Source organism: Sander lucioperca, chromosome 2, assembly GCF_008315115.2.
Source record: "Sander lucioperca isolate FBNREF2018 chromosome 2, SLUC_FBN_1.2, whole genome shotgun sequence".
Taxonomy (NCBI): domain Eukaryota; kingdom Metazoa; phylum Chordata; class Actinopteri; order Perciformes; family Percidae; genus Sander; species Sander lucioperca.
Window position 1 is genome coordinate 47,902,958 of NC_050174.1, and position 14,108 is coordinate 47,917,065.

Sequence of the window (14,108 nt, forward strand, 5' to 3'; positions counted from 1 at the left end):
GGTCCAGCAGAATACACAGTTGGAAAACATGGAATTCCACTCAAGAGAGATTGAACCGCAGATTAATTTCTATCTCAGTTCACTTGAAGAACAAGTACGGTGTGAACTGAAGGACAGCGAGGCGAGGCTCACCCAATGTGAATCTGAGGGAAGAGTTCACCTGATCATCCGAGAGGACTTGCTGGCCAATCTCCTCGATCAGCTCCAACAACAGAGAGAGGGCAGCAGTTGGAGCCATGAGAAAGAGCTGATGCAGAGGGAGATGTGTGACTTGAAAGTTCAGCTTGCTGAACGTGTCCACTCCCCACCCAGGGAAACAGAGTATCTGAAATCCCAGCTGGGAAAAATCAGCAACAGGCTGCAAAAAGCCCAAAAAGATCTCGACCTGCAGTACTTCATTACTGAAGACCTGAAAGTCGAATTGGAGCAGATGAAGGGAGAGAAGGAGGCCCTTAAAAATAATGTGGAGTCTCTGAAGATTGAGCTTCGTAAAGAAAGACAGATGCTCGCGGTAGGTAAGACCACCAACGTGATGTTGGAGAGCTATCTGGAGATTGAGAGGGCTCAAGCTCAGGAGCTGAAGGATAAATTGAGCAAGACGGAGGAAGCTCTCCAAAAACAGGCAGAGGAGGCAAAGGAAATACTGGAAAGAGCCCAGGCTTCCCATAGAGCCCAGCTGGATGAGGCTCTGGCTGAACGTGTCCACTCCCCACCTGGGGAAACAGAGTATCTGAAAACCCAGCTGGGAAAATTCAGCAACAGGCTGCGAAAAGCCCAGAAAGATCTCGACCTGCAGTACTTCATTACTGAAGACCTGAAAGTCAAATTGGAGCAGATGAAGGGAGAGAAAGAGGCCCTTAAAAATAATGTGGAGACTCAGAAGATCGAGCTTCATAAAGAGAGACAGATGCTCGCGGTAGGTAAGACCACCAACGTGATGTTGGAGAGCTATCTGGAGATTGAGAGGGCTCAAGCTCAGGAGCTGAAGGATAAATTGAGCAAGATGGAGGAAGCTCTCCGAAAACAGGACGAGGAGGCAAAGGAGATACTGGAAAGAGCCCAGGCTTCCCATAGAGCCCAGCTGGAGATGCAGGACAAAAGCAACAAGAACCTCATGGCTGCTCTTGAGAAAAAGTGGGAACATCAGCTGGAGAGTGAGCGTGTCCTATGGCAGCAGGAGAAAACCTCCCTGCTGGAGGAGAGCGAGAAATCAAGAGCCTCCTATGTGGATCAGAATGACGAGCTAAGCTTTGCGAGTGACTGCCTCCTGGCTGCTCTGAAGAAGGCTGAGCAGCAGCTGGAGAGTAATCTCAGCGAGTGGAAGGAGGACAAGGCATCCCTCCTTCAGGCCACAGAAAGCCTGAAGCTGACTCAGCAGGAAAAAGAGCAGGACTGGGAGAGGACTGAGAGCACCATGAGGTCCCAGCTGGTAGATCTTCAGAGCCAGATAATGCAAAAGCCAAAGAAGAAGAAGTGGTACAAAAAGCTTCTGCCTGGCTGAGGAAAAGAAAATGCATTTGTACTTGTATAGTGTCTGTCTGTCTGTGTGTGTGGGTGGGTCTGTCTGTCGGTGTGTCTGTCTGTGTGTGGGTGGGTTGGTCTGTCTGTGTGTGGGTCTGTCTGTCTGTGTGTGGGTCTGTCTGTCTGTCTGTCTGTCTGTGTGTGTGTGTGTGTGTGTGTGTGTGTGTGTGTGTGTGTGTGTGTGTGTGTGTGTGTGTGTGTGCTGGTGTGTGTGTGTGTGTGTGTGTGTGTGTGTGTGTGTGTGTGTGTGTGTGGGTCTGTGTGTGTGTGTGTGTGTGTGTGTGTGTGTGTGTGTGTGTGTGTGTGTGTGTGTGTGTGTGTGTGTGTGTGCGTTTGCACGCAGGGCGTGTGATGCGTCAGTGCAGTAGTGCTTGTAGTTAGTGCATGCTGCATGCTGCTTCTGCTTGCCACTCTCTGCTTTCAGCTACTGCCACCGGATAGCCCTTTGTTTTCAGGGGCGAAAAGAGGAGCCGAGTGTGTAAGCCTCCTCAGCCGGTACATAGCCTCTCCACTGCCAAGATCTCGTACACGCCTCCCCGTGGCACACATGGTAACTGGTCCCTTGTGGTTCCAGGCTAAGTTGTACAGGGTCTCGGAGCAGCAGTGGGCCCCAGAGACGTGGCATGCAGGGCCATCGGTGAGTGGAAACGCCCTGATGCCCGTCAACCACTGTCCCAGTTATGGGTAAATAGTGAAGACCCCAACGGCAGCGCAGGCGGAAGATGTTAGTGTGAGAACCACCACAACGACTGGGAAGGCGGAAGAAGGCAACCCCACAGCCACGTGGGTTAACTCGGGAGGGTACAGTGGCTAGGGGAGCAAACCCCGAAGACAAACCTGCACCTGGGGACAGGTACAGACGGAGTCCAACTGACCGGACCACCGGCAGCCCCCTGCAACTCCTGCCAGACGAAGGTCGTCGTGGGTTCCCTCATGCCACTGGAGGTCCATCTGGTAGGAATGAAGATGGTGGGAATGAGGTCTGCGCACCCACACCCTCACCTTAATCCTCACCTATGCGCAAGTCCTGTGGCGATGTGAGAAAACTGAAACTAGGCCTCACAACTATATAATAACTACTGCATACACACAAACACTAGCTACACAAATAATCTTTTAAAATAAATGTTTGTTGGTGTGACGGCCCTGGGCCTGTCGTACATGTGTACTGTGGTTTGTCTTGTTAACTTGCAGGTGGAGCGGAGGCGATAATGAGATGACTGTGATCACCTGGCCGGTCCTCCCAGACTATTTAACCCCGCCTGCCCCGAGACCAGGCGGCCGCATTCTCCCGACTGCGCACCAACATGTTTTCTCTCTGTTTGAGTTTTCCCTTTGTTAACTACTGACAACATGCACCTCACATTCTCCATTACATCCATACACCTTCATTCATCACTGATACTGACAATCACACCTCATCGTTCTCTTGTTTGCATCATGATTTAATAAATGTCACTTTATTATTGTTACGTTGCTGTGCATCTCCCTCTTTTGTTGTGGCCTGTGAGCCGGTCATAACAAGTTGGGGGCTCGTTTGCCATCAGTATAAAACCAGGACCTTGTTTGTGGTTTCCTTTAGTTAATCCTAGTTAGTTGCTGTTGAGACAATTTGGTTTAGTTGAGCTAGTCTATTGTTGTTTAAATGTTAAGATGCACTACAGTCATGTGTAATATAGTTTGATGTATAAATCAGGGGACAAACACTCATTTGCATCCTAAACCCCCAAAATATATACATAAGATTACATCTACAATTATTATTTATTATTAAATAATATAAATGAATTGTTTGTTTCAATGTTTTAAGAAGCTTGTGGACATAGTGGCACTTTGTTTTTACAAGCACAGTTTTTTGAACACCAAAGTTAGGGGGGGGGCAGCTGGGGGGCAAGGCCCTACAGTGGGGGGTCAGTTGCCCCCCCTTGCTCCCCTGTAGATCCGCCCCTGAGTGGCTCACAGTGGATCTCTCCTCAATTCATGTCTTCTTTACGCAAGTATGCTGTATAAAATAGGGTCCAAAATCTACAGTCCGAAATCCTGAATGAGGCAAATTCAAGTGGGCATCTTCTTCCATCTTCTTGTTTCTACAGACGGTGTTTCCATGCTGACAGAGGGTTATGTCCTGGTTTTCATATTGTAGCCTATATTGGAACAAAACTCTGGCCATACAGTAAACCTATACAAGAATGCCAGGAGAAATATTCCAAATATTATTATTGTGTATATATATGCCAACAACAAGAACGTTCAAAACAGAAATGCCAAAGATATGTTTGAGGTAATTTAGGAGCAGTGTCACCATTACCAGAATCAGGTTTATTGGCTCAATATGTGAACACTACAAGGAATTTGACTCTGGTTTGTTGTTGCTGTTGTTGTTTTTTTAAATTGTAAATGTCCCAAATATATTGTTTACATAATTACAAAAAAGCCTCTTCAAAAATCACCTAATATTTGTGCTGGTAAAAAAAAAAAGTGCATATGTATATATATCAATGATGTTAAATATTGCAAATAATCTTGTTTTTATACATTTAATATACAAAGCTAATGTAATATTTATCAAAGATTATTTTATTACCTTGTTCACCTTTAGTCTTATCTGTACATTTATAGACTAATAAAGATATCAATAAATGTCTCAGTATAAGTAAACATTAGACACTGTAGCAATCTTTACTTTTTTTTTTTTTGGTATTCACCGAAAGATTCAAGATTCAAGATTCAAAAAGCTTTATTGTGTAATATGTTGCCATGTTAGAACATTTTCTTTTGATTGAAGGCAGAGTGTGTGTGAAGTTGTCAGTAGCATGAGTTTTGTATATGTATTGCACTGGGAATGAAACATTTGTTGTATAATGACTTTTTAGCCAGAGGCACTCTGAACCTTCTTCCTGATGGTAATAGCTCAAAGCTTTGGTGGAGGGGGTGGGAGCTTTTATATACTCTCTATGGGTGGGAGGCATCCTGGATGATGAAGTTGGATTTTCTTTCCACTGCTTGTATATAAAGATCAGATGGCTGTTTTTGTGGAATGTCTATGATCTTAACGGTTTGCCTGGCTATCCTAGCCAGCTTAACAATTTACTCAAGCAATTCCTTTCCATGTCATTAGTTAGGCCTACCTGAGGTGGTAGCTGTTATCTTTTTGTAGGCTACAACAGTCTCCAATTACGGAGTTTTGAAAGTAGCCTATGGCTAGCAAGAAAATATTATTTTCAGCTCAGTTCATGTGGTTACTAACTTCAGTAAACAGCGATGATTCTGTTCCAGCTAACCACCAGTCCTGAATAATCAGCATACACCTGATCTTTTTAGGCTACTCACCACTTGGACTCTTTCTTACACGTCTTAGCTAGATACATTTGTTTGTTTGAATTGATATTTCAGTTGTAGGCTATAATAGCGTAGGCCTATGTCATCATAATCAGTGTTAATCAGCATCACTTTCTTCACGTGTGTTAATCTTCAAATACAGCCGGGAACGTGCGCGCCTACTAAGCCTACTACTCAGTTTCCTCGTTTTTGTCAGCTATTCAAATGCAGTGTCAAACTTTCACACGGCGGACAGAAAGAGAGAAGTTGAGGACAATAGAAGACCACAAAACTCGGGCAGTTGAACCAGGACTCCAGGAGGGCCTCTCTGTGTGAGAAAACCGACCTAATGATGATGCAGTGTGGGATGAGAGGGGACATCAATCACCGGTGATTTTAAACGGTAAGAGCAGTGTTTTCTGCTTGCGCGCCAAACTTCATTCATCGTTTTTACTGTTTAGTTTTCTGTTTGTGTATAAAGGCACACACATAGTAAAATTGCTTATTTTATATGTTTTACCAATCAAGAGGATCCTAAAGTAAATTCGGCGGGGACGACTGCCAACAAAGCAACGCTTTAAATCGACAAATTGTCAATCAATTGTAAACGTACACTCTACAACTGGTCCCTTCCAGGCCTCTGCCCGACATAGTGTATGCTATCATGCAAGAATAACAGGCAGTTTTTTTTTTTTTTTTTTTCTTTTTTACCAACATACGTTTGGTGTGCCGGGATGTAAGAACGGCCTCTAAATTAGAGGCCGTTCTTACATCCCCCCCTGTTTTAGAAATCAATTTCTATAAGGTATTTTTCTCTATAAGGTACTTGATAAATTGTAATTTGCTAGTTTTCCTTATGGAGTTTGGTGTCTCCGTGAGAAGGCGTTTTTTTCTTTCTTTGCACTTCCTGTTTTCTGGTTTGCTTGTTCTGAAATCCTTAAGATTTCAGTTCTGGTTGATTTAGAATTTGTATTTTAGCGAAAACAATGGCATTGTGCTGGGTTAACAGTCTGGAGCATTGAAGCGGAATGAATCTTATTCTATTTCCAGGGCCGGTGTAGATGGAGTCTCTAACAACCATTTCCAGACTTATACAGGGCATGCTCTGTTTTGCATAAATGTTTGTGTGTGTCCTAGTGTAGCTGTTACAATGTGGACATTCCTGAAGACTGTAATAACTCCCAAAACCAGAGTAACTGTTATTTAAATCCAACTCATATTGAATCTCAAAAGTTACTATCTCGGCCTGGTAGTGCAAACTACATTATGTTTGCATATCCGTTTTATAGGCAATTTCCCACAAGCTCAAATCATATACCGTATCTGTGTTTTGCCACACAGATACAGTATATCATGAGCATCTATTAAAAAGTAAATAATCTAACTAAACATCACTTGCAATACATATATCCACTGTAAAGATTAAGATGTGATGAGAGAGGTGATTCACCTCTGTTATTTCTAGACTCCTGGCAGACCGATTTATAATTGAAGTTCCTCCATGACCACAGCAAAACTACATATCGTAACAGGAAAAGTCAGTCAGTCAGTCAGTCAGTCAGTTTAGAGGACAGATGGGGCAGACACACAGTGTAACAGTTTAGGGTAAAGATTACAGAGTAGAGGTGATCTTTGTACATCTCTGGTTGTGTTGAGAGCTTTGGGTGATCTCTGCAGAAGGCCAGCTTGTTTTGCATGTTATTTCCCTTTTTTAAATAAAATGGACAATGCAAATTTCTGTCCAGGTGACACCAGTTAGAATGAAACATGACTCCAGTTGTGTGGTACAGTGTTACTCATTCAGACACAGACCAGCATCCAGTTTGACTTAAACCTACAGAAACGGCAGTTTAGTACAGAGAGATAATATGTTGGAAACAAACTGCAGGTCTCTATATGGAGGTAAGTACTTTTGTCTTTTTTAATAAATTAGCAATTGGATTTATTTTAAGCTTTATACATTTCAGGCTGATACATTGTGTGTCTTTGGGATCTCTACTAGAACTTAAAATTAATTTATGGACAGACTACACAAGGTTGTAAATTAGGAGCCCTTAGTGGGTCTGACAGGGTTAAATGTTTGTTGAACTTGTGATTTAAAAATGCTGCATTTTAAATATATCAAGTTCTTTGTGTCAAAATTCTTTTGAAATGTTTTTAATGCTTATCGGACATGTCAGATAAGCTATTTATCTTTTGCCGCAGAGTATACCATCAGTATGGTACACACTATGGCTATAGAGTAGAGAACACGTACAGTTGCAGTGTTACAGTATGACTGATGGTCAAAGACTATGCAGTCCAAGTTGTAATTGTTGAAAGACTAATGATGATGATGTCAAAGTGCAGTCTGCAATCAATATTGCACCTGAGATTGAAATTTGATGTTAGACTAAAAAAACTGTTGCATTTCACTTTTTTATGACAGGAAGTCAAGAGTTTGATCTTCGAACATCCTTTGAACACAGCATTGTGTTTTTTGTTTTTTAATCACTTTCCAATGCTGATAGAAGAATCAACATAAGAATGAACTTAACAGAAATAAATACATGAATTGTGCAAGAAGTGGAACTTGTTGGAGAGGTTTTCCCTTAAGTCTAGTTCAGTCAAGTTCTTCCACACTAAACTGAGAAAAGCATTTCTTTATAGAGCTGGCTTTGTGCGTGATGTCATGTTAAAACAGGGAAGAGACAAAACACAAACTGACCCTGAAATGTGTCTAAAATATCAGTGTATGCTACAGTATTAAGATTTAATTTCTAAACCAAATCAGAAAAAACAGGCAGTTTTGTCCAAATACTTTTGTCCATATATTATAATAATACACTATTAAGTAGATTTAATACGGTTGGTTTGCAGTGTATTAATATTGTCCTTTCATCTGTAGATTGAGTTTTGGTCTGAAGACGGAGGCTGTGCCAGGAGCATCTTCATCATCCTCCATGTCTGATGCCTCTTGTCCCTGCTGACCGCTGACGGCTCAACATCCTCCATCTGTTCTTCTGCTTGGAGCTTCACTCCCTTCTTCTTTCACTCAACCCTTCCTCCATCCGTCTGTCTGTCCACCGGTCATGAATCCCTACAGACACACAAGTCCACCTGCTGACCCTCATGATAATTCCCAAAATCCATCTCTGTCAGCCACCGTACCGTCTCCTCCGCTCATCCAGACAGGTCATAGCTCTGTGACAGTTTTGAGCCATAACGTCCCTCACTATCAGGCCTCCTCAGACCACAATGGAGGAAACCTGGTCCTATCACCAAACTCGGACCACTCCGCCTCATTGCTTCCAGGGTCCAGCCTAGTTTCAGTCTCGTCTTTGGCTCAAAGTCCATCTCCAGCTACCACACTGAACCCTTACCCTGCCCCCGGCACCCCCCCCTCCTGCCAGGTCTCGGTCATCATCCCGTCTCCAGACCTCCGCCCGTCTCCTCTGCCGTCTGAGTGCTCCGAGGACACCTGCCCGGACCTGGAGTGCTCCATCTGCTTCAGCCAGTTCAACAACGTCTTCCGCTGTCCCAAGATGCTTCAGTGCAAGCACACCTTCTGCCTGGAGTGCCTGGCACGCATCAACGTCAAGTCGGCCGAGCCCAACTCCATCCAGTGCCCGCTGTGCCGCGGCCTCACGCCCCTGCCCACTCTCGGCCTGCCCAAACTGGCCACAAACTCAGACATGCTGTCCTACCTGCCGGCCGCCATGCAGAGAGTCTACAGCATCCGCTTCCTGCGCAACAAAGGGAAGCTGCAGGTCAAAAGGTGTGAAGAATCTGAATTCTTAGCTTTTAAAAGAAATATGATTTTAACAGTTTCAAAACATGCTTCATATTCTCAGTTCTCAGCATTTATGCTTTCCAGAAGCTTCATATTAATAAGTTAAACTCTTCTAAGGCTCAGGGTTCTTGGACTTAACTTTAAAACTTATATCTTGAATTAAACAAATATTTTCCTTTTTATGGTAGTTTTATTTCAATCAAACAGACATGCACAAATGCATCTTTTGTCCTTCCCTATTGCTCCCTCCCCACCCTTTTCCAGCCCCAAAACAAGGAAAGATAACAATTCAATTGATCATTAATGTGGCTTCATAGAGATAAAATAAATTAATACATTAATCCGGAGAACAGATTAAGACTTAAGAATATAAAATCCACCCAAGAGTACTTGTGATTAATTTGCTTCCACTTTACCCTTACACACTTAGAGCAATATACCTTTCCCACTAAAGGATATATTTTTATACCTCTCAGTGGTTAAAAAATTGTCCTATCTGTCCATAATTATTATTATTATTATTAGTTGTTTAACAGTGCTCCCATTCAGCTGCAGATAAAAAGCCAAATTAAAACTCAAACTGCCAGTTTTTAAACGCACAAATACATTTAAAGGTCAACAGCCATACTGAGTGAACCAGAGGCACATAGGTAAATGTTTAATCGTTAATAGGCGTGTTTGCTTGATAATAATTACCTGTGAAAACGTCATCTTATATTTGACGGTCTAAAGTTTAATAACCTAAATATTAATAGCATGGCTATCTTCGGATAACGCCTGTTTGCTCCACATGATTCAGAGGCCTTCTGTTCTGCTGGTTTATTTTCCCCTTAGTCAGGCCTTTCCTGTTCAAGATTTACCAGGAAACGGTTGTGATGTGTACCTTCACTGTGTCTGGACAAAAATAAAAACACCTGATGTTTAGGAGGTGAACAGCGTCTGGATATGCTGTTACAGAATCTAGCCTTTTAAGTTAAGCATTGAATTAAAAAAAAAAAAAAAAAAAAAAAAATGCAGTAATTCAGTCAATAACTCCGATTAACCCAGTTGCCTGACAGATTTGTTTTTTTTTTTTTTAGGTTAAAACAGGCAGAGTATTACATTTCCACTTGCAGAATATTTCTCACAAAGGGACTTTTGAATTGGTTATTTAAAAAAAAAAAAAAAAAAAAGGCAGTGGTGGCCTAAAGACAGTTGCACACCGACCAGACGGCTGACCCTCGGCAGAAAAGGCAGTTGGGCTGATCAGTCTCCCCGAGTTGGTCAAAAAAGTGCCTCGGAACGCACCAAAGCGACGAGACGTAATACGTCTCCATAACAGCGGCGCTAATCTGTATCGTCACCCAAAAAATGAAAAGCGGCAGCTGATTGGACAAACGCGTCACGTGGGTCTGGTTTCTCTGGAAATTCACAGCCAGACTGTCGTGGCGGCTTGTTCAGAATACGATCTCATACTGTACTAAAATAGTTCACCGAAACGTGTTTCTGAAAACATTTTAAGCGAGAAATAGACCATGCAGTTGCTGAATCGATCTTCATTTCAGATCGACAAAGGTCAGTTTAAAAGATTTTCGTCAGATTTTGAGAGGCTTAGTCACGGTCATTCCGCTCGCCATTTCCGGGTGAGTCCCGACTGCCCTGTTTCCACCTGAGCATGTCGGGTCGGCCAAAATGAAGGCCAACGTCCCCTTGGACGGACGACGGCACGGAACACACCGAACAGACTCGAGTCACCGACCTTGCCAGACGGTCCAACGGCCGATTATCGGCCCGGTGTGTAACTGCCTTAAAGGTTAAAGAAATCTGTGTGGGGAAAGTGAAAGAGCAGTGCTCGTCCCTCCCTCATTACCACCACTGAGGCCCTAACAGCTCCAGTGGAGCTGCTCAGTGGCCAGCAGATCAGTGGTTGTACTGTTTTTTTCAATAGATTGAGCCTAAAATTAGTTATAGTCAACAGTTATAATAATAGTTCTGTGTTTCTGGTTAAGGTCATCTGAAGGTCCGCGGCAGTGGGGTCAGAGGTCGCTGACATCTCTGAGGTCGATGAACCTCTCTCTGGACGTGGGGCTTCCCAGCCCGCCTGCCGGGAGCCGCGGCGCCGAAGCGGGCGGCGTGGGCGGGGCTCTGTTCCGCCTGACGGGCCGGCCGGCGTGCCGGGCCTTCCTCCTGGCGTCCGTGGTGATGATGATGGTGCTGCTGACGGGCATCATCATCTTCCTCCTCACATACAAAGCTGATAAAAGTGGGTGACATCACATTTCTTCCTCCTGCTTTTATTTTCAGTGGCGGAGAAGGTCACCGAACAGTAGAATTCCACCGTCTGAATCTAATTAATGAGCAACATCTGTCTCAGAACGGATTCAGATGTGAAATAAAAAGCCATCATTTCTGGCTTTTAACGCTCCGAAGCCAAAAGGACACAAACGTCAACACTCAACTCATGAGCTGAGAAAGTGAGAAGCGTAAAGACTTTCCACTCGTAGATTTTTATTGTTAAGTCCTTAAAATGTACTCCCAAAATGCAGCTGAGGTTGAAAGGTACAGTATCTGTGAGACTGAGAAGCAGTGGCCTTTTAATCTGTTTTACAGTACTTAAGTACAACTAAGCTTAAAATGATTTGCTAAATGTAGCTGGACATGAGAACCTTCTGCCTAAAGCAACAAAATGGCGGTCGTGTAACAGCTGAGTTGGAAAAGCACTGGGAAGTGAGAAGCACTTTAATCTTACCTACAGCCCTTAAGACTTCAATCTTCAATTACTTTAGGTTTTTTGGGAGGGGGGAAACGCACACAATCACCACTTTTTAATGTCTTGAATTTCATTTTACGAAATGGCTGATGTGATGGTCAAGTGATGGCAGAGAAGATATGTAGACGTGCTGTATTATTCTGATTGATCGCAGGTTTATTATATTACAAGGTCAAAGTCTCTGGTGGCTCCCATCCAGCTGCAGATACGTCTAAAATCAACTTGTGACTCCAGGGACTGAATCTAATTTCACTGTTACTTTGGGACATAAAACTCTTAAAATATAATGCGTAAGAAAAAACAATACTACATAAAGCTGTCTCCAGGCGGTGCCACCTTCTTCATATTTAAACTTCCTTTTGGCAGCTTTCAGCACTTTAAAGAGAGCCTAGCGACTGAATTGTTACCTGCTTGTTTCTGTGTTCAGTCTTTCAAAGTGGCTGTTATTTACAGGAGTCTTTCCTCCTGTTGCGCCTCTGCCCCTCGTAACCAAATGCTGTAAACGGGAGCCATGCAAATAAAGAGTCAGTTACAGTCTGACACAGAGAGCACAGAATTTCCATAGATGCTGGAATATTATACATGATGGAAATGAATATAGCTTCATAGTGTAACTGAATAGTTGACGCAAATTACAGAAATATTTTTCCACTTCACCTCTAGAGCTGTCTCTCCATGCAGATAGTATTCGTTTTTATTCGTCCAGGTTTTCAGATGATTTTTGCCTCCACATTGATACAATGGAGGATGATGGGATTCCATTTGAGGTGCTAAAAGCATCAGAATGCCTTCCCATAATTTAGTTTTCACAGTTTTAAAAAGTAGTCCTTGTTAAACTCTTGTTCCTGTTGATTTTCCACAGTAACAGGGACCTTCTGTTGCAGTTTGATTCATTCTTTCTCAAGACTGCAAGCACCACAAAATAAATCCCATCATCCTCAATGTCATTGATGTGGCGGCAGAAATCTGAAAACCTGGACGAATAAAACCAAAACTGTCTGCATGTATTTTGTAGTGGTGACTTTACCCCTTTTTTTTCTTTTTAAAGGAGTAAAAAGGTGTCTGTGGTTGACATCATGAGGCAGTCATGTACCTGAAATTTTAAATATTGGGTCAATGTGCCTGTGTTACACCCTTTAGGAGGCTGTGAGACGTGGGATAGTCCCTGTGCTGCACTGGTATCAATAAGAACCTTGGTCATGTTTTAACTGACCAATCAACAGATCAGTGACGGTCAGTTCGCAGCTGAAAATGGAAGAACAGCCCACAGGGAAAACCTTCCACTAATTATTTGACTTGCAAATCAAATGTGCCGTCCCAAAAGAATTCATCTGTTTACAAAAGCTTATTTACATTTAATATATGTTTATATTTTTCAGCCTGCATCCGAGAGGGGAAAATAGGTTTTAATCCAATGTTTATCTTCCTATTTTTGATCTGTTTCTCCTGTTTTGTGTTTTTAGGCTCTGACCTGTTTTACTGTGCAATGTAAAATAAATTATTTTATATATTTATATAACTGTTTTAGCAAAGCTTGCTCTATCACCATGTTTCCTTGTGTTGAACTTAAATAAATTCTTTTTTGAATTATGCAGTTTTTGGTTTGTTTTTTATGAAGCAGGAGAAAGTTTAAGAGTTGATTATGTAATTTTCTAAGGGACTCTCAATCAAAACTAACAAAAGCTGCAGTTTTGGCGACGTTGTGAAGTATCATGGGAGTTGTTGTCTTCACCATTGCTGTTATTGCAGTCAGCATCTCCTGGTTAGGATTCCTTCAGCGTTCATCGGTTGGGAGGTTTTTAACGGGAGCCGAATTATCCGCAGAGGTCTCCTCCACTCAAACGCTGTTTAAAACCAGCAAAAACACTGAATAAAGCAGTTCCGCGTCCAACTTGATGGGGGACTGATAGCCAAGCTGCCTGCTTCCCTTTATTCAGCTTGTTTCTCTGATAACTTATGATCCAGACTTCCGATGACTAAAATCCTTTATCCGGTTAAAATATATAACCACCAAGATCTAAAAACTATCGTTAAAAATGTCTTGAAACTGGATTAAAAAGTCAATATGACAGATTCTAGCTGACAGCCACAGCGCTGTAGCATGCACAAAAGGGATATGATGTCATCGACAGGTGACCAAATTGGTTTGAATACAATGACAAATTTTTCTGGGTTTGAGATAATGTACGTACACAACTCAACAAAATATATACCATAGGTCTAGTTGTCAGTTGTTCAGAAATGTTACATATAGTATTAGAGTTTAGATTCTCTGCCCGAGCCCGAACTGGAAATATTGGGGCCGGGTCGGGCCGATATTTCCCACCAGCAGGGCCCTTGATCAAGCATTTGTGTTTTTTAATCATTACTTTATTAGCCTAATTGGGTGGGGAGAAAGCTATGACATAATCATGCGCAGCGTCTCCTCCACTCGCACACATCACACCGGGCCTGCTGTGCAATACAGCATGTTTGCAGTATTGTGTAGCTTAAGTGCAACATGGAGCTTGAAGATGTAAAGAAAAAAATCAAAACAGGAGAATTAACTTTGAGCAAGTTTGGAGTAAGTCGGAGGTATGGAACCATTTTAAACAAGTCGTGGGCAGTGACAACGTGTTGGCTTTGTCGAGTGCATTAAGTCCGGCACGCTGCTCGCCTATGACAGCAAAAAAACGGGCACAATGAACAGACACGTGAAGCAGGCTTGCAGTGGCAGAAAAGATGATAGTCAGCCTTCAATGTCCTCTT

At 42.7% G+C, this 14,108-nt stretch overlaps 1 protein-coding gene across 3 annotated transcripts; it reads left to right on the forward strand.

Moving 5' to 3' along the window:
* The first annotated feature begins 4,880 nt into the window (after positions 1-4,880).
* LOC116056825 (RING finger protein 225) lies at positions 4,881-12,386 on the forward strand. Of its 3 annotated transcripts, none has more exons than XR_004896749.1 (4): positions 4,882-5,242; positions 7,727-8,596; positions 10,600-10,936; positions 10,978-12,386. XR_004896749.1 is itself a non-coding variant. In XM_031309184.2 (3 exons), the coding sequence occupies exons 2-3, from the start codon at positions 7,911-7,913 to the stop codon at positions 10,859-10,861; spliced, it is 948 nt and encodes a 315-aa protein (XP_031165044.1). In that variant the 5' UTR covers positions 4,881-5,242; positions 7,727-7,910; the 3' UTR covers positions 10,862-10,942. The 3 variants fall into 3 exon arrangements, 1 of the variants encoding a protein (XP_031165044.1); XR_004896750.1 differs by lacking the exon at positions 4,882-5,242 and adding an exon at positions 6,606-6,741; XM_031309184.2 differs by lacking the exon at positions 10,978-12,386 and having other exon boundaries at positions 4,881-5,242; positions 10,600-10,942.
* Positions 12,387-14,108: the final 1,722 nt, after the last annotated feature.

Bases quoted from the DNA above. Each gene is read 5' to 3' on its own strand.
- LOC116056825 (XM_031309184.2), top strand. From the start codon at position 7,911: ATGAATCCCTACAGACACACAAGTCCACCTGCTGACCCTCATGATAAT. The intron at 8,597-10,599 runs GTGTGAAGAATC...TTTCTGGTTAAG, and splicing joins GGGAAGCTGCAGGTCAAAAG to GTCATCTGAAGGTCCGCGGC.